At 51.0% G+C, this 20,260-nt stretch overlaps 1 protein-coding gene across 1 annotated transcript; it reads left to right on the plus strand.

Moving 5' to 3' along the window:
• Nucleotides 1-11,412: 11,412 nt before the first annotated feature.
• LOC308050671 (olfactory receptor 14J1-like) lies at nucleotides 11,413-12,345 on the plus strand (the record flags this gene model as incomplete). The annotated part of the gene is made up of 1 exon (XM_080360825.1): nucleotides 11,413-12,345. The coding sequence occupies one exon, from the start codon at nucleotides 11,413-11,415 to the stop codon at nucleotides 12,343-12,345; it is 933 nt and encodes a 310-aa protein (XP_080216951.1).
• Between the last annotated feature and the right edge of the window lie 7,915 nt (nucleotides 12,346-20,260).

Raw genomic sequence — 20,260 nt, forward strand, 5'->3', positions numbered from 1 at the left:
CCATGTCTGTTCCCTGTCAGTGCTCACAGACCATCCCACCCTCTGTGCCCTCCCCCTGGCCCTACAGATCTTGCCTGTTCACAGGACACTGCCTGGGGGCATCTTCCTGTCTGCAGGCTGGAAAACAGATTACAGATTAAGTGTAAGGTGTCCAGCGAAGGTGATACTGGTTCTGCATAGGCAGAGGAGAGGCAAGGCATGCCGAGATTCTCTTGAAGACCTACTTCAGTTCATGTGTCTCAAGTATTTGTTTAAAATTAAGAACATTCTTAATCACCACCCATTCCCCAGAGCAGGAGACTGAAAACACAGACTCAGGGAGGTTCCTTATCTTTGTAGTACTCTTGTCTTCTTCACCTTGAAATCTCCTCTTGTCAGTATTCGGGAATGAGCTGGAGCTGTGAGCAGCCCCGACCCACGGACAACCCAGCAGCAGTGTCCCTGCCTGGCACAGCCCTGGGGTGCAGGGACCCTGCTCTGCAGGACAGCCCTGGGCACCCCTGCCTGCACATTGACATTTACACCCCACAGTCACCCTGGGGAGAACGCAGCATTCACGTCTTGTCACTGACAGTGCAGAAGGCAATCCCTGCTCTGCAGCACATCCTCCCCTCTGATCATAGAACCTCTGAGAGCTGTACTTACATCTCTCGCAGGCTCTGCAATGTGACAGCTTTCTGAGATCCTACCAAGATTTGCAGATGCAATGCCCTGCAGCCACAGGCTTCATATCGGAGAGGATTTCATTTGCAGTGACCTCTCAGCATCCTCCCAGCCCAGACTGCGTTTCCCTCTCTGTGCCTGGCTCCTGTGCCCTCGGTGCTGCAGGCAGAGCCCTCAGCCCTGCTGCGTGTGCAGAGGAGCTGCTCCTGGGCAGAGCTGTCTCTCTGCAGCGCTGCCGCTGCCATGAGCTCCTTGTGTCCCAGGAGCCCAGCCCAGATCAGCAGCACAGGAGCAGCCCATGATGTCCCTTGCTCTGTCCCCTCTGGGCTCCTCCACGTGTCCCTGGGGCTCCAGGGGCACATCCTTTCAAACAACCTGAAGTAATAGGTGATGTTGATTCTCTCTCCTCTGAAGAGACACATCATTGTGTTCTTTGTATTAAACAATGAATTAGTATGAGAATCAACTTTTCTTGTCCTTTCATTAGACAGGACACCAGCAATATTACAGCAAAGGATCTAATTCCTCCAAGCCGGGGGAGGAATATGTTCAGTTGAATGAGTTCAGGCATTTTATCCTGGTTTTGTACTCCCAGGTCTAGGGAGACATTCATCAGCCTTTGGCCATGTCATGTCTGTGCTCTGATTCAAAGCCTTTGCACACATGGGCTCTTGGACACTTGGTACCAGGTTTCTTGTGCAGGTCAGAGCTGGGCTGGTGCCACAGCTGGGGTGGCTCAGCCCAGATGTGAGGCCATGTCCTCAGCCAGGGACCTGACTGGGGAGCTGGAGCTGTCAGTGCTGCAGACAGAGCTGTGACACGGATGGAATGAACTGCCAGGCAGGGTGGCAGGAGTGAGTTCATCTGGTCTGCAAGGACAGCAGCCTCCAAGCACAGCAACAGTCCAGATCAGAACTCAGTCTAGACCTGGAAGCCAATTCAAGGGCCCCATAATGAGCTGTTACTACTGCAGGAACAGTTAAAGGACAAAGACACTTTGTAGCTACTGATGAATTTAATAAAAGAAAGCGATGAGAATTCCTGTGTCCTCTTGTCCTCCTTCTTCACCAGTCATGTGTCCCGGGCCTCTGTGACTTGATATGGGAATGTGGAGAACAAGCAGCAGTGCATGGGGATCAAGTCAGGGGTCACTGGAACTAACACAATCCTCTCCAGTCTATGGGACAGCAGGGGCAGCATCCCAGGAGCTGGGACAGCAGGACCATGTCACAGTGAGGCCACTCTCCACCATCTTGGAAAGCTCATGGAGACTGGGGGGACTCCCTGACCACTGGCAGCTCTCACACAGTGTGTGCACTTTTCAAAATGGCCCATGGGTGAGCAGGGGAACTAAGGGCTGTGCCTCAGAGCATGGCCACTGGGACCCCATTGCTGGGTGTCTGGAAGAGAAGGTGACGGGGTTTGCCCAGGGCAGGTTGTGCCTGTCCATCCTCTTTGCTTTCTATGAGGAAAGGACAGGGTTGTGGACGTGGGGAAAACGTTGATGGTCTGTTACCAGGATGTCAGCAAGGCATTCAGTGTCATCCCCCACAACATTCTTGTGCCCAAGGCAGTAAATTCTTATCTGTGTCAGTGTGTAAGTAGATGGGTAAAACCAATCTGGCTGGTTGGGCTTGGAAAGGTGCTGTAGAAAGGGAGAAACTTCCCAGTCATGAGGACAGTCCAGCACTGGAAGCTGTTTCCCAGGAGTGCGCACCCTCTTTGTCCCAGAAAGTGACCAAGATGTGTTTGGATAAAGCCCTGAGCAATCTGGTCTGACCCTGCTGTGAGCAGGAGGTGGGTCAGGATGCCTCCTGAGGTCCCTTTGAGCCTGAATGACGCTGTCCTTCCTTCCCCTTCATGTTTTCAAATTAGGGAGAAATCTCAGGATATTCCAGGCCACAGAAGTAATTCCCATGAAGTGCAGGGCTGCTTTACAAGTGCCCCCAAACAGTCCTGACCACATATTTTCCATCTTTTTTCTTTTGCCTGGAGCCAAGATCTTACTTTTTGCTGTCCTAATGCCTCTCCAGAAAGAACAGCCTGTGTTGTTAACCCTTTCAGAGCAGGTTGTTCAAGAGGTGTCAGCATCCATGTACAGAGTCTGCACATCAGCCAGACACAAATCCATCATTATAGAAATGGACATGAGGCACTTGACCAGCTCCTTGCACCCAGATATCAGCGTGACATGTCTGCTGAGAATGCCAGGGAACACCTAAAATCTACATGAAGGGTATGTGAGTCCTGGTTGGGTATCCTGGCTTGTCTCCTGACCCATGTGGTGCTTCAGGCTCTGAAGAGAATCAAAACCAGCCATGGGACTGGGGTAGTTCCATTTTACACGTGTCACACAGGGCAGATGAGGGAGCTCAGAACTCCAGACTCTGCTGCACGGTTGGGACTGCAGAGACTGGAAATGCAGGTGACAGTGTGTGTCAGTGCACACACATAAAGATTCTGACTTCCTTTGGGCCTTTGCACCGACCTGGGATCTGTTCCTTGGCTGCCTTGGTCTCAAAAAGAAACTATTCCCCTATACTAGTTCCACTGTACAACACATAAGAAATAACTAAAACGTAGAAAAATAATGAAAGAAGCACAATTTGAGGGTAATTCTGTCCAAGAGGTGAACTCTTTAAATGATTAAAACAAAAAAGAAGCAAGAGAAAAAGCATTGTTCTAAGAAATTCTTTCAAGACACAACTGCTGAGGTGTAGCAGCTGCTTGGAAAAGCAAGAACGACTGTTAGGACTGAAATTAAAGAGATTTAAATCATCATGATCATCAGTGAGAATGAGGAGTTCCCTGTTACTGTTACTAGTGACAGCACCACTGTTCACAAACATCCTTCAGAGCATCTCCATTTTTCCTGGGCTCCAAAGCTCATCCTGCTCAGAGGTTGACAGGATTGCTGCAAACCCCTGTGACCCAAATCTCTGCAACTGTCTCTGCTCAACAGCCTTTTACCCCAGGAAGGGGAAAACTGCCAATGCAGGCACCAACCCAGTGCCCAACCTGCCTGGAGAGCCAGGACAGTTGTGCCACACAACAGCCGCCTCTGCGGGAACCTGGAGGGGATGGAACTGAAATGGTTTCAACCCAAATCATAGAATCAGAGAATCATAAAATCATTGAGGCTGGAAAAGACCCTTAAGAACATGGAGTCCAACCGTAAATCAAACACTGCCCAATCCACCACTAAACCATGTCCCATAGCGCCACATTTCCACGTCTTTTAAACACCTCCAGCAATGGAAGCTCCAATCCTGAGCTGGCAGGACAGCATTGGCTGCAGTTGGACATAAGATACTGGTCATGGCTGTGAGTTCAGCCCTGGCTGGCAGAATGTCTCACACCCTCACTGAGGAGGGCAGGGGGCTGGGAGATGGGAGCACGTTTCAGTTTCCAGATCCCAGCACAGAGCCCAAACCGTCCTGCCCTTGGACTCTGGATCCCATTTCCTGAGATGCAAAGCTGGTGGGCCTTTTGTGGATAATCAGGTTAAAAGGCATGACAAGTTCTTCAAATGTTTGTGTAATTTGTCTAGGAATGTTAGTCGTATAAGCTTATATTTAAATATCTGTAAAATAGTACTCTGCATCAGTGGTAGCCCCTCTGGCAATGACAATTAAATAGGTATTTGCACTATAAGGCTTCATACCCCATCCACAAGCACACATCTACATGTTTCAGATGACGGGTGGTCTGGCAAACGTCACCCTTCGTGTCCCCAGGTGATGGACACTGCTCATGTGCCTCTGCAGAGAGTGGCAGGAGCTGGATCTCCTTCTCGGGACAGACTCCTTCCAGAGAGACACAGACACAGGGGAACTCATGGGGTCTTTACGGCATTTCACTGGGCATCAGTTTTGACATATTGGGTGCTGTCCTGTGACTGCCCTTTCTGCACAAATGATCATACAAACGCAACCATTCAGTGAGACATGGTCATAAAGAGCTGTTATGGACAAGAAAGCTCACCATGAACTCTGGAGAGAGCGAAGAAGTTTATAATGATCACAAGGAAGAACCAAGAAGCTCGAGGCCTCTTCTGAAGAGCGGGAGGCCTGAGCAGCCGTGATTGGCCATTGTAGGTGTGGGAGAGGGTCAGGGCATGTCAGGGAGAAGCAATGAGATGGCTGATGGCTTCAGTGAACCCTTCCAGCCATGTCTGAGCCCAGCAATGGAAAGCAGTTGATGTCTGCAGGTGGAGGACGAACAGGAGGAAGATTTTCCTGGGAATACGGAAGGAAGAAAGGCCTCTCTTGGGCTAATCTTGTATGGCAGTGCCATTTGCATGCTGTGGGCATGGCTGTGCCTGGGAGATGGGGAACGGCTGCTGCTGGGGTGGCTGTGCTCAGTCATGGCCCATGAGCTGACCCTGCTCTGCTCCTCTCTTACACTGCCCACACTTGGATGGTCCTCAGGAATCATCCATGAGCCTGGTGGATCCATGAACCTCCTGCAGTGATGAGGTGTGGATCCAAATAGGGGATTCAAGCAAGTTTTGGACTGGGACATTGAGGTGATTGGTGACCATTGCCAGGTATATGAAGAAGCTGTATGAGTTATAAGGAATTAACGGGCATTTCCAACTCCACAGAAATCCAGAGCCTTGCAGTTAAAGTAACAGTACTTGACATAAACACCACCCTCAAAACACAAAACACTCACACTGACCACAGGAAAAGCCTTGAAAAACATTGGAAAAAAATCTACCAGGTCCCAGGGGTCAGGGCTCAGCCATTCTGGTGATGAACAAGCATCAAGGGCTGACATTGCACCAGAGCCACCTCCACATGGCCCTCACCACCTGGAACCAGTGTCTGCAAGTCTTGCCTTCACCAGCCTTCAGGGACAGGGACCTGCACTGGTTGTTTCCTTCACAGCTGTGTCAGCGATGGCCCTTCATGGGGTCCAAACACCCTCAGAAACTTGGGATTTGCTTCTGCCTTTCACTTCATTAGAGGTTTGTTCATTCTTTCAGTATCTGCAGTTCAGGATCATGGCACCAGAGGGCTCACTAACATCTAAAATGCTTTTAAATGCCAAAGCTCTGTGCATTATTTTCCTAAAGACTGCAAGACTGGTGTGGATGATTAGAGAGATTTCAGGAATAGCCAAACAGAGACCATTTCCATAATAAATAGTAATAAAGCCAAATTTCTTCTATTTGCTTCCCTACTCGTCCTTCCTTCTCTTTCCAGAACAGGTGGCATCTGCAGACTCCAGTTCATACTGATGTGTTGCATCTCGTGATAAAGACTGAATATGTCAGAAAAGTGGGTGCCTAAATCACCATGTGAGTGAGGAGACAGGCCAGGACAGCTCAAGAGGAGTCACACTCCTCTGGACCAAGAGGTGGGTGTTCCTGGCAATCTCAGGTGCCACAGCACAGTGATACTTGTATTCAGGGAGCTGGTCAAGTGACCCATCTCCTGTTCTGTAACGGTGTCTGAGTTTGCTCAGGTCACCCCTGACTTGAGCCCCATCCACTGCTGGGTGTTCTCCAGACTCCTGCCTTCAGGAACCAAGTCCCAGGAGACCTTGCAGGTGAAGATGGAGGCAAAGACGCCATGAAGAACCTCAGTCTCGTCTGATTCTACTCTTATGAACTTCAGCAGCAGGCCCACGATCATCCTGTCTATTCTCTTACTGCAAGTGAAGCTCTGTCAGCTCCTTTTGCTGCCCTTCCCGTACAGGTATCAAATTCAGGGCACCTTTGTCATCATCCCCACATCCATGGACAAGGTTTCTAAATTCGTCCTTTGCAGCTTCCCCTGCTTCCACCTCCTGTGTGCTGTCTTTGTGCCCTCCAGCTCCATCAGTGCAGATGAGCAGCCTCACGATATAAATGCTTCTGTTCATGGGTACTTGGAGAGATCATTCTTGTTCTTGGAGCAGCCTGTCCTGTAAGGATTATCAGATTTCCTGAGCTCCTTCATCCTTCAGATCTACTTCCATGTCACCACTTTGCCCATCATCCCCCAGTATGTCCAAGTCTTCTCCTCTGGATTCCACCAGCCTGTGCTCTGCTGCTGGCCTTCCTCCCTCCCCTCTGGTGCCTGGGACCCCACTGTGTCCTGGTCACAACAGTCAAGGTGGACACTGATGTTCACATCCCTCACCAGGGTCTCCTTGTTTCCCAGTTCCAGATCCAGGTGAACATCACCCTTGTTGGCCCATCAGGCAGACATGTTAAGCAGTTGGCCCAAGATCCTTTAGACTGTTGGCAGCTGCAGCTTTGCCTGGCCAGTGAATGTCAGGGCAATTACAGTTCCCCATAGGAAGCTGCTCGTTCACTGGTGCGTTACTTGAGTTGCTGACAGAAGATCTATTTCTTCTCCATGACCAAGTAATTTGTAGCACACGACATGTTGTCGCCCTGTACTGGGCTTACATGGTAAAGTCTTGGAACTGGGGGTGAGTGTGGGTGTGCTACAGTTGTCACCTCTCTGAGAAGACAACAGGAGTTTGACCAGCGTCAGACAGAGCCGATTTCAGCTGATCCAGGATGGACCCACTCCTTGCCCAATCTGAGCCACTCAGTGATGCTGGCAGCACCTCTGGGATATTGTATTTGAGAAAGGGTCAAAAACGCTGCACAACAGCAGGTGGGAGAGAGGAGGGAGGAGATGGGAGAGAAAAGCTCTGCAGACACCAAGGTCATATCCCACAGGACCCAAGCAGGTCCCTCAGCAGGCCAAATCCTGCTCTCCTGAAATCCTGCTCTTGGCCTTGTTCTCATCTCCCAGGAGCCTCAGCTCCACTTTCCCATCCCTGACTGTTCCATCCTGACCAACTCTTTCTGGTTTGTAAGTGTGAAGTCTCACAGGGCACCTCACCCCACTGACTCCTCAGTCACCCGTGTCAGGAAGATGTTGTCAATGGGCTCCAAACCTCCTGGATGGCTGGTACCTTGTAGCTATTGGAATATCTCAGGTCTGCCATGAGGATACGTCCCTGGAAACATGAGGCTTCTTTCATTTGTCTGAAGGAGGCCTCATGTATATTCCAATTTCTCATCAGTGAGTCTGTAGCTGATGTCCAGTCATCACAACATTGCCCATGTTGTTCTGCCCTCTCATGCTGAGTCCTCAACATTCAGCTGACATTGTCTGTCCCCAGGCAGAGCTCCACACATTCCTGCTGCTCTCCCATATGAAGGGAAACATCAGAAACTCCAGACCTCTGGCATTATGAGTACCAGACACCCAAGACCTCACTGTTTCCCCAGGAGATGATATCTATAGTGTCCTGTAACTCCTCATCCTGTTATCTTAAGAGAGACACCCTCATCAGGATAAGCCATCTGCGTGCAAATTTAATAGCTGAGCAAATGGAACTTCAGTCCAGGGAGAGTCCAGACCTTGTGAATATCTAATATTTGACCATCAGAAATCTCTGAATTGTGACAAGATGAAATGACGAGTTCTCAGTGACCCTGAGGAGAAGGGCCTGGGCACTACAAGGTCCCCACAGCAGCCCGTGGTGCACGCTCACCATGAACAAGGCAGCTGCACACGGGGCTGCATGAGGAGGAGCGTGGGGACCCAGACACCTGCAGTTCTCATCGCATTCGGTTCAGCACTGGTGTGACCCACACACACGGGTGTGTGCCAGTGTGCGGCTTCCCAGTCTGGAGAAGCAGGGAGGAACTGGAGAGTGCAGGGCTGTGCCAAGGCAGGTTCAGCACCTTGTGCACATGGTGTGGGGTGCTGAGGGACCTGGGCTGCTTTGGCCCAGCAGTGCTGGGGAGGCTGCAGCAGTGCAGGAGTAGCCTGAGAGTGCTTGAAGGGCGGTTTCAGAGGTGGTGGAGGTTTCTGCATAGTGGGAAAGAGCATGAGAAAGAAATAATGGCCAAAGGGCAGCTGGGGAGGTCCAGGCTGGCCATGAGCAGAAAGGAATGTGATGGAAGGGCAGTGCTGTGGTGGAGCAGGTCAGCAGAGGGAGTCTGCATCAGCCCAAGGCTTTGTGCTTCAAGGAGCAGCTGGGGAGGATGGAGAGATCTCAGCAAAGGAAGGAAGATGCTCAGACAAGAGCAAGGTGGGACAGCAGGGGGGATGTCTCCAGCCTGCAGGGACAGAGGTGCAGGCAATGCCACAGCACAGGACAGGCTGTCGTGGAGATGATCACGGGATGGAAAAAGGCTGAAAGCCCCACCAGACATGAGCTCCTTCTCCCCTTGGCTGTGGCTGTTGTCTGCACCTCTGATGGCTGTGAGGAGACACCTTGTCCTTGCAGCACAGGGGTCTCATGGCCTCCTTGTCCCCAGCCAGGAACCTGGGAGGGGTGGGACCATAGTCCTGCCCTTGGCCTTGCACAGCCCCACATCACACTGTCTCAGAAAGGGCCCTGGGCAACGTGGGAGGGACAGGATCTGACTTCCAACGATACGAGGTCAGGGCTTGGCTTTTGGATAAAGAAACACAACCAGGTTTGCGCAACATCAGAGAAATCTTTACTTTGCTTTTCCTGACCTCCAGTTTTCATCTCTAATCGAACCTGGATATTGTTTCTCAGTAGGTTCCCCCAGTGGGGCGCATTAACAGTACAAGAAACTTTGGAGTTTGAATCTAACTTTGACTTCTTGAGAAGTTTCTTCAGCTTCCCCTCAGGGTCTGAGGTCCATGGACTCAGCACCAAACCCACCAGAGGGGTCATTAAAGGGCCTTGGGCTGCTCCTGTGCTGCTGAGCTGGGCTGGGCTCCTGGGACACAGGGAGCTCATGGCAGCGGCAGCGCTGCAGAGAGACAGCTCTGCCCAGGAGCAGCTCCTCTGCACACGCAGCAGGGCTGAGGGCTCTGCCTGCAGCACCGAGGGCACAGGAGCCACGCACAGAGAGATTAAAGGCAATTTGGGGTGGCTGGTTGCTGAGGATTCAATGAGACAAATCACAGTTCTAACATGGTAAGTCTCTGGCTGTAGAACAATGCAGCTGCATTTACTGGAGGGAGACCTTAAGCTGGTACATCGCACAATTTACAGTTTTTCTTTCAGGTCTCGCTCACAGTATCTCTGTTGTAGAGGAGAAGAACACACTCCAGAGCAGGGCTTCCCTGCTGCACTGTCACAGGAACAGGGAATGACGAGAACTTCTGCTGAGGGTGGCTGCAGGGGAAGCACCCAGGGTTGCCCAGGGCTGTCCTGCAGAGCAGGGTCCCTGTCTGGGGGAGATCCCCAGGCTGCTGTGGGGACAAGCTGTGAGGGAAAGGAGCATCCCTGATAAGGGCAGGAAAGGTGCTTCTGCTGTGGAGAGGGTGCTGTGTGGGTCAGTGCTGCTCACAGCTGCAGATCACCTGCAGGATTTTTCTAAGGTGATGCCCCAATGACAAGATCAATGCAAGGATTACCAGACAGATAAGGAGCATTCCTGAGCCTGTCTTTTCAGTTTCCTCTCCCAAGGGGTGGGGGGTGCAGGAAAGGATAAAATTGAAAATGAGCTCTCATGCTTAAACAAGTCACTGAGACTCCTGAACTGCAACTCTGAGTGATCAGCACATCTGCCAGGAGGATCATGACATCCCTTCCCCACCCCTCTGCCTGTGCACAGCACCTGCATCACCTTGGCTGGACCCGTCAGCCAAGTCCCTGTGACCCCCTGCAGGTCAGATCCCTCCTGTGAGCAGCCCCCTGGCCTCCTGTCCCACCCAGCAAAGCCTCTGCCCTCAGGGCCGGGGGCTCCAAGGCATGAAGCAGCTCCTGTGCAGCCAGAGCTGCAGTTCCTCTGCAGAGTACAGGGGCTGAGAGCAGCTGCCCGGCACTGTTGGTGTCTGGGAGGTGGCTGCACAGCTGGGGAAGGGGGATGCTGTCTGAGTGCCCGGCTGCCTCTGCCCTGGCCTCTCTCACCCCCACCCTCACCGCATTTTCCTTCTTGCTCCCCTGCTCTGGGTCACTGCTGTTGGGATCTTGTTCTTGCTGTCAGGCTCTCTGGGGATGGCAGTTTCAGGTGCAGAGTCACAGCCTGATCTTGTGGGTCCTTTCCTGCAGGTGTGTCCATGGGCTCACGTGTCCCAGCTTTGCTCTGACCTGTGGGCTGTGGGCAATGCAGTCTGTGTGACTGGGGAATGAGCTGTGTGTGTCCTGGGCTAAACGTTGGGTGCTGAGACCTTAGGAAAGGGTGAGACCTGTCATGGTCTGAGGTGGGTCCTTCTGCTCTCAGCAGTGCCTGGTGGCTCTTCAGGGTAACATGGGAGTGTGATCAGCCTCCATCTCAGAAAGGTGCCAGCCCAGGGCAGCTGGAGCAGGACAGAGGGACAGAGCAGCTGCCCTCACTCTGCACTGACCCACAGGCACCCTCAGGTCTCGCAGGACTCGCTCTGTTCTCCCTGAGTGCAGCAGAAATGCTGAGGGTTTCTGACACCCAACAACACTCTGCAGTGAATATGGGGGGATATGTAAAAAAACCTGGAACTCCTAAACTGCCTTCACCATCTCTGCTCCCTATCACTGGGAAAGCAGGTGCTGACAGCCCTTCTGTGTTAGCAGAACCAGGACAATCCCCAACGTTCCCTGCCCCACTCCTGCAGAGCTGGGCTGACTTATCAACCTGACTTATTGGCCCTGCTCTTGGTTGCACATTTTCCAGCCCCAAGCAGGGCTGCAGCCACAGTGCTGAAAATGAGTGTCTGTGTGCGACAGGGGAGGGTCTATGGGAGTTGGTTTGATTTTTGTCAGAGAACTCTGCCCTGGATTCTCACTGTCTTTTTTTTTCTCATGACAGCGCCCCGTGCTCAGGAAAAGCAAATGTCCAACAGCAGCTCCATCACCCAGTTCCTCCTCCTGCCGTTCACAGACACACGGGAGCTGCAGCTCTTGCACTTCTGGCTCTTCCTGGGCATCTACCTGGCTGCCCTCCTGGGCAACGGCCTCATCATCACCACCATAGCCTGGGACCAGCACCTGCACACCCCCATGTACTTTTTCCTGCTCAACCTCGCCCTCCTCGACCTGGGCTGCATCTCCACCATTGTCCCCAAATCCATGGCCAACTCTCTGTGGGACACCAGGGCCATTTCCTATGCAGGGTGTGCTGCACAACTCTTTCTGTTTGTCTTTTTAGTTTCAGCAGAGATTTATCTTCTCACTGTCATGTCGTACGACCGCTACATTGCCATCTGCAAACCCCTGCACTACGGGACCCTCCTGGGCAGCAGAGCTTGTGTCCACATGGCAGCAGCTGCCTGGGCCATTGGGTTTCTCACTGCTCTGCTGCACACGGCCAATACATTTTCACTGCGTCTGTGCAAGGGCAATGCCCTGGGCCAGTTCTTCTGTGAAATCCCCCTGATCCTCAAGCTCTCCTGCTCACACTCCTACCTCAGGGAACTTGGGCTTATTGTAGTCACTGTCTGTTTATCATTTGTGTGTTTTGTGTTTATTATGGTGTCCTATGTGCAGATCTTGAGGGCCGTGCTGAGGATCCCCTCTGAGCAGGGACGGCACAAAGCCTTTTCCACCTGCCTCCCTCACCTGGCCGTGGTCTCCCTGTTCCTCAGCACTGGCACGTTTGCCAACCTGAAGCCCCCCTCCATCTCCTCCCCAATCCTGGACCTGGTGCTGTCTGTTCTGTACTCGGTGGTGCCTCCAGCAGTGAACCCCCTCATCTACAGCATGAGGAACCAGCAGCTCAAGGATGCCCTGCGCAAACTCTTATCCCTCTGGTTTCTGAAGCAATAAACTGGCCATCTTCTTTTATACAGGAGTTTTAATGTAGCTAATTACAAGCCCAGCCTGTCAACTGTTTTTTCTGGTGTTGTTGGTTGTTTTCTTATTGTGATAATGTTGTCAACCCCATTTCTAATTCACTGCTGGCTTTTCTTTTCTAACTGTTGGATGCTTAAATGAGCAGCAGTGCTCTCCTTCTCTCTAAACAGAATAAAGGGCTCTTTAGTGACTTGTTTTTCACTATATTCTTCCTGCAAGGGCTTTTTGGAGCTGCAGGGACAGTTCCTGTGCGTGGGTGGAGGGGAAAACAGCTCTGGCATGGCAGCCCTGCCAGGGAGCAGCAGCGCTTGCTCTTCCAGAGCTGTTCTGGTTCCACTCCACACTCTCCTTCTCATCCCTGGTGTTGGTGCAAGGCCTGAGTGCTCTGGCAGCTTGGTCACCGTCCTGCTGTGTGTCAGTGCTGTGGGTGCAGGCAGGGACAGACAATGGGCACTGCTGTGACAGAGCTGGCCTCAGTAACAGTACTTGCACAAGGAAAAGTTATCTTCTTTGGGCAGTGCATGATGGTTTATATCTTCTTGCCAAGTTTCTCTCAAGCTTATTCCTACAGAAGTGGCCACAGATTCAAACACCAGAGTACAGCTGAACAGTGTGTGTGTGCAGGGCTGGCACACAGCAGTGTCCTCTCACAGCCAGGCTCCTGCCAGAGACCTGCAGGACCAGCAGAGCAGGGCTGGGCTATGCCCCTGTGCACTGGACACCCCGTGGAAGGAGCCCCAGGTCAATCACCATGGACTGGCCCCTCACAACCACCATTTCCAGCACTGGCTTCTCATCCACAGAGGCTGTTTTCTCTCCATGGATGGACACTCAATGAATAGTTCAGAAGTCCATGTTTGCCTTGTACAAATGAGATGTGAGCACGCACATCATGTACGTGAGGTGACATGAACCTGAGTGAGCACAAACACCATCAACTATTCCTTTCCATTCCGTGAAGGACTGTGAGACAGACGAGGTCTTGAGGTCACTTCATATTGGGAGGAACAACCTATGGGAAATCAGCTGAATGCTGCACTGGGTTGTGCTTCCTTGAACTGAGCTCCCTGTGTCCATTCCTCATGATGTGGGACATGTCAGATGAGTGCAGAGCAGGTGACACAGCGCAGGGCTGAGGTGTTTCCCGTCCTTTGGGAGTGGCAACAGGAGGTTGGAGGGACACTGTGACTCCTGCCGCTGTGTGTAAAAGGGACAGACTCTGTCTCTGAGAGTCCCTGGGTGAACAAGGAGTCCTGAGACCAACTCAGATATGGATGCCTGACAGAATCTGATATTTCTGTATGTGATTCCATAGACAAATCCCACTGGATCAGTAAGATACATCTCAGCTGCCTTGAAAAGGAACATTGCAAGTGCTCCTGTCTGCTCTGTCACTCTTTCTTGTGATTCCAGATTGTGGTCTCATAAGTGTCAAGGAAACCAGAATGGCTCTTGGGTCTTTAGAAAACGCAGACCTCAAATCCATCTTCAGGAAGAGCAGGAATAGGAATGGGGAGAATAACAGGCTGGCCACCCTGCTTCCCTCCCTGGGAAGGGGATGGGACACGTCCTCCTGCAGCCATTTCCAGGAATGTGAGTGACAAGGAAGGGATTGCTGAACCCAAATGGACAGGGGAAAGAAAGGCATGTTGTGTACAGGGCGTTTGCAAGGCTCAGCCATGGTCTCCTTCTGGCCAGAGTGGTGCTGATGGGGCTCAAGAAGTGGATGCTGGGTGGGAAGTTGGCTGAACCATCCAGCACAAATATCACCAGTGATACGAAGTCCTGTGTGCAGCCAGTTACTGGTGTCATCCCTCAGTGACCAGCACTTGGACAACACTGTTGAACATCTTTATTCTCCCCTTCTATGATGTAACGGAGTGAAGCCTTATTGCCTTTGAGGATGATGCAAACCTGGGTGGCGGCCTTGAGCAGCCGCACCTGGTTCACCCTGAGCAGGAGAGTGAGACAAGATGAGTGAGACAAGGGCTCCTTGCAAACCTGAGTTATTCTGTGATTTGACAGAATTTTTGCCTTGGGGAGGTTTCTGGAGAGAGAATAGGTGGAAGAATAGGGGAAAAAAAAAAAAAAAAAAAAAAAAAGGTAATGCAGAAGAAAAGATATGGAAGGTGTTAACGGAAGTACAGAAGTTCCAGTGAGGAGTGCTTTTCCCTCACAGTGTTAGTAGAAAATATATTTGACATATTCGAACAAGGTGAGGAAGAGATATGGGTGTCTATAGCCTGTGGGAAAGAGGGGCAGGGGTAGGAATGTATAGAACATGCTTCAGTCTGTTGAGGTCCTGAGTGCTAAGGAGGTGGAAGGCTGGGTGTGGTATTATGAGATCAGTTGTGTCTCACACACTCATAATCCAGTCAGAATCCTGTGGGTGTGAAGGGGACAGTGGGGTCAGTTCTGTGTCTGGAGGTGACAGCCCAGCAGCAGGGACATGGCTGGGAAAGAACCTCTGCCCAAGGGCCCACAGGTCTTACCCAGGAAGAGAGACGGGTTGTCATGCCCATCCCACCTGAGAACATGACGGGACATGGGCAGGGACATGGTCGTGTCTGTCAGAGAGGCTGAAAGGCCAGCAGCACTCATGGGATTTAGAAGATCATGGGGAGGTGACTTCTCTATGCTCAGATAAAAAAACACAAGAAGCCTAACGGGTTGGGTTCCCTGCATGAAGGGCAGTTTATGAGATGGTCGAGCTTTTCTTGATAGTGGGAAGAAGCAGGAAAGAGAAAAAAGAAGTCTACTTGGAAGGTGAGGAATGGATATGAGGAGTAAGAAATGTCACTGGAAGGGCAGTGCTGTGGGGCAAGAGGTGACCCAGAGGGAGCTGGATCAGCCCATGGTTTGTGTTCCAAAGAGCAGCCGGTGAGGGTGCAGACACAGCAGTGAAGGTGCAGAGATGCTGGGTGAGAGCAGGTGGGAAGCGAGATGGGTGTCTGCAGCCTGCAGGGAAAGAGGGGCAGGGGCAGCACCGTGTGGAACAGCCTGTGGTGGAGATGGCAAAGGGCGCTGTAAGGCTGGAAGGGACCCACAGAAGCCAGGTCTGTGTCCCCTTGGCCAGGGCAGTTGTCTCTGCCACTGACCCCAGGAGCAGACATGTTGTCCTCATGGCACTGGGGCCTCGGTGTCTCCTTGCAGCCCCATGGGGAAGCTGGAAGTTGTTGTCCCAGTGTTGTCCTTCCCTGGGCCTTGCACACCCACATGCCACGGTCCCAGGAAGAGCCCTGAGCCGTGTGTGAGGGACAGGATCCCCCTTCCCATTGTCTGGAGCTCATGGCTCCTCCTTTCTGCTTCAGAAAGCAAACCAAGGGGTTTCTGAGCATTGGAGCTGAAGAAAAGACTCAAAGGAGACCTCATGGTGGCTACAGCTTCCTCACAAGGGGACAAGGAACGTTAAGTATTGATCTCTTCTCTCTGGTGACCAATGATAGAACCTGAGGGAAAGGCAGAAGATGTGTCAGGGAGGTTTAGATTGGACATTCAGAAAAGGTTCTTCCCCAGAGGTACTGGACACTGAACAGGCTCCCCAGGGAGGTGTCACGGCCCCAACCTGACAGTGTTCAACAAGAGACTGGACAACATCCTCAGACACACGGGGTGAACTGTGAGGTGTCCTGTGCAGGGACAGGAGTTGGACTCCATGATCCTTTGGGTCCTTCCAACTCAGGAGATTCCTTGATTCTATGAAATACTAGGTCATCATATACATGTCCACTGTGTGCATGTGGTGAGATGAACCCAAGGGAGCACAAATTCAATCAGCTATTCCTTGGGGTGCCATAAAGGTCAGTGGGACAGAGATGGTGTTCAGGGGTCTCTTCCAACCTCTGTTATTGTAGGATTCCATGAATCTTTTCCTTGGAGATATAAAATGCCCCAGAGTAAATACAGCAGCTCCTCTGAGGAACGTTTCTCCACTCAAACCCTTGATAGGAAATCTATCAGATACATTTGATGAAAGCAGCTCAGTTTGATCTGCTCACACACTGGACCACAGGAGGGTGATGGTGGGTACGATGCCGTGTGGTCACTTGTGTCTCAGGAACTCATTGTCCAGTAGGAACCAATGGGTGTGGAGGGCACTGTGAGGTCACTTCTGCCTCTGCAGGGGATTGGCCAACAGCAGGAACATGGCTGGCAAAGGACTGTGAGGTCACACACACAGACGAGCAATGGGGCCCAATCAGCATGGCTTGATGAAAGGCAGGTCCTCCTTGACCAGCCTGATCTCCTTCTGTGACAAGGTGACCGCTGAGCAGATGAGGGAAAGTCTGTCGTGGGGAGTGAATGCGCCACACGGGCTGTGGGTGTTGTGTCCTTAGACTGCAGTGAAGCCTTTGACACCGTGTCCCACAGCATCTCCTGGAGAAGCTGCAGCTCGTGGCCTGGATGGTGTATGTGCGATGGGTAAAGAACTGGCTGGAAGGCATTTTAGAGCCATTTGTCCCCTTCCTGTTCACATGGGCGTCCCATGAATGCATCACTGCTCTACCCCAGTGTAGACAGGCACAAGGCCTTCTCCTCCTGGACCTCTCACCAATGCCACTGGTTTCTCCAGCACCCTCATCCTGGACTGTGGGATGCCCAGAACAGCCCCCCAAGACAGTTTGACAAAGTCTTTTTTCTACTCCATCCCCACATCCCTGCTCAATCCCCTCATGTACAGTTCAAGGACCAGAAAGGTTGGGTGCAAGTGGGACATTGAGAAAAATGGTCAGGAAAGCTTTGAGGTGCACAGAGAGCCCATCACCATGTTGGCAAGCTGCTCTCTCTGAACAGGCCCAGAGGACCTGGACAGCATTTGCTGTGTCCCAGAAACTCGCCTGGAAGGTTGGGATATGGAGAAGAGGTTTGGTCTGGGAAGGGACAGACAGGGGCTGGTGGAACTGGCTGGTGTGACCGTGAGACGTCTCCCAAACACCTCAGAAAAGTCCTGGCTCTCAGGGAGGCTGCATGGTCCTCTGAGAAAGAAAATAGCAAACATGACTTATCATGGATTCATAGAATAATTGTGGTTGGAAGAGACCCTTAAGATCATCGAGTCCAACCATAACCTCAATCTGGCATTAAAACATGTCCCTAAGAGTCCCATCTATCTGTGTTTTAAACACCTTCAGTGATGGGGACTCCACAACCTCACTGCGCAGTCTGTTCCATTGCTTCAAAACCCTTTCCCTGAAGAAGTTTTTCCTCATATCCAATCTAAACCACCCCGTGTGCAACTTGAGGCCATTTCCTCTTGTCCTATCACTTGCTACTTGGGAGAAGAGACCAACACCCTCCATGATAAAACCTCTTTTCAGGTAGTTGGAGACAGTGACAAGGTCTCCCCTCAGCCTCCTGTTCTCCAGGCTGAACAGCCCCAGCTCCCTCAACCGCTCCTCGTGAGACTGGTGCTCCAGACCCTTCACCAGCCTTGTCACCCTCCTCTGAACTCTCTCCAGCACCTCAATGTCTTCCTTGCCATGAGGGGCCTCAAACTGACCCCAGGATTCAAGGTGCAGCCTCACCAGTGCCCAGTACAAAGGGATGATCACTTCTCTAGTCCTGCTAAAGCTCTGATTGAATCAAGGCTTGAACACCTTGGTGTGACCCAGTTGGTGACAGGTTGGACTGCAGACTCCTGAGGTCCCTTCAGCCTCAGTTCTCTCATGATCCCATTGTGATGTTGGGCTCTGTTTCAGACTGGAGCAGAGCAGGCGATGATGGGGCAGGACCCACCTGTGCTGTAGGTGACCATCTAAACCAACATCCCAGCCAGGGAACCAGCCAACACCTCAGTGTGACTCGCTCTGGGCAACGTGTGAGGAGTCCTGGGCAGGGCAGGTTCAGAGGGCATGGGGCGCTGTGCAAGACACAACATGATCTTGGCTTCATGCCTGCAGGCCCATCAGATGTCAGTTGATGTCAATGACAATTAAAATAAGAACTGAAGACAAAGATCCAAAGCAAAGGAAGGTGTCAACTTTCTTTCTTCCTTTCTTGCTCTTTCTTTCTTTCTTTCTTTCTTTCTTTCTTTCTACTTATTCATGTATGTATTTATGTATTTATTTATTTACTTATTTGTTTATTTATTTATTGATTTACTCATTTACTTATTTACTTACTTATTTATGTATGTATTTATTTACTTATTTGCTTACTTATTTACTTATCTACTTATTTATTTTAAAGTCTTTGTAAGGGAGTCTCTTTTATTTGGAAAGGAAAGAGTTCTCCAGAACTGGGGACGGATTTAGGACACAAATGTCTTCAGCTCCAGGGACACAAACATCTGGTGCCAGTGTAGATGCCCCGGGAACCCCTGCCCAGGCTCCACCTGCACTGCACGGTGCTCTGGTCTCCCCAGGTCCTGTGTGATAGATGTCAATCCCAGCCCAGCACCTCAGGTACACTGGGCCCTAAAATGGCCCTGGCTGTTAATGGTGAGACACCTGATGACTGATGTTTATCTGGAAATGTCCACTTTATTGTTGTTGTTTTGTTTGTGGTTTGTTTTGTTGTCTTTGTTGCTGTTTTGTTTTTGGTTTTGGTTGTTGTTATTAATTGGTTTGAGGGTTTTTTTGCTTTGGTTTTTTGGGGTTTTTTGCTTCTTTTGTTTGGTTGGTTTCTTTGTTTGATTGGAGATCTTTGTTTAGTTGTTTTTTTAACATATTAAAATTAAAAAGAAAAAAGCCAAAAAGTGAATTATGGGGAAGGAGAATAAATTCTGGTCTTCCCCTGTACTTATTTTACCAAGTCTCTGGTGGCCAATGAGGAAACCAGCAGACTGGGGGTGGGGATGAGGAGCCAGGTGGTCCATACAGTGTCCAGTCTCAAGGACTGTTCTCCTGCCTGCCCAGATGTCTCCAGGAGACCCTCTGGATCAGTGTCCATTGTAGAGTGCTGCTGTCACTTCTATACACTGGAAAGTGATTGAAAATACCTTTGAAAGATTAAACCCTCCTTTATGAAATCTTCTTTGAAATCCTCATCACTAAGTGTCCCATTGGACCTTCTCCAGTTAGTTCTGCAAGTCTTGAAGATGTGAAGAAAATTAGGGAAAGAAACATTGCTCGTTAGGGCTTTCTGTCTTTTAATGAGCCCCATGGTGTGTTTGGTGCTGAGTCCATGAACCTCAGATACCAAGGACAGACTGAAGAATCTGCTCAAGAAGTCCAAGCCAGAACAAACTCCAAAGTACCCTGAAGCATTAATGGGCCCCACTGAGGGCTGTTACTGACAAAGCCTCCCAGGGACTCGTTAGAGCAGATAATTGGAGGCAGTGATTGCATCAGGCAAAGGCAAAGTGCAGCAGCTCTGATGCTGAGAAAGCCCTTGGTTTGTCTGATGAAGGACAATGGCCAAGCCTTGAGCCCCTGCCCCTGGAAGGGAGATCCTGTCCCTCCCGTGTGGCTCAGGGCTCTTCCTGGGGCTGTGGGGAGTGCGATGCCCAGTGCAGGACAATGGTGTGACACTCCCTGGGGGTGCAAAGAGGCAATGGGGTGCCATGGCCATGACAACCACGTGTCTCCTCTTAGACCTCACTGGCAGGGACATCAGCCATAGCCAAGGGGACAAAGACCTTGGCTCTTTCAGGGACATCCATCCTTGCCAGCGCCCTTGGCCATGTCCACCATGGTCCATCCTGCACTGTCCCAGTGCCATCATCTTGGAAAGTGATTTTCAAGAGTTCTTGACCCACGACTGTCCTTCTCTCTCAATGTTCTACCCCAGTCAGCAACTACGACCACAATAGCTGCTCATGTACCCATCCAACCTATTAAGTGCGATATGGAAGATAACCGAAGGGAATGGAGAAACCCGTGGGTTAAGAAATAGCATTTTAATAAGACAATAAAAATAGTATAATATACTACTACTACTATGTATA

The sequence above is a fragment of the Nesoenas mayeri genome (assembly GCF_963082525.1).
Source record: "Nesoenas mayeri genome assembly, chromosome: 29".
NCBI classification, from domain to species: Eukaryota; Metazoa; Chordata; class Aves; order Columbiformes; family Columbidae; genus Nesoenas; species Nesoenas mayeri.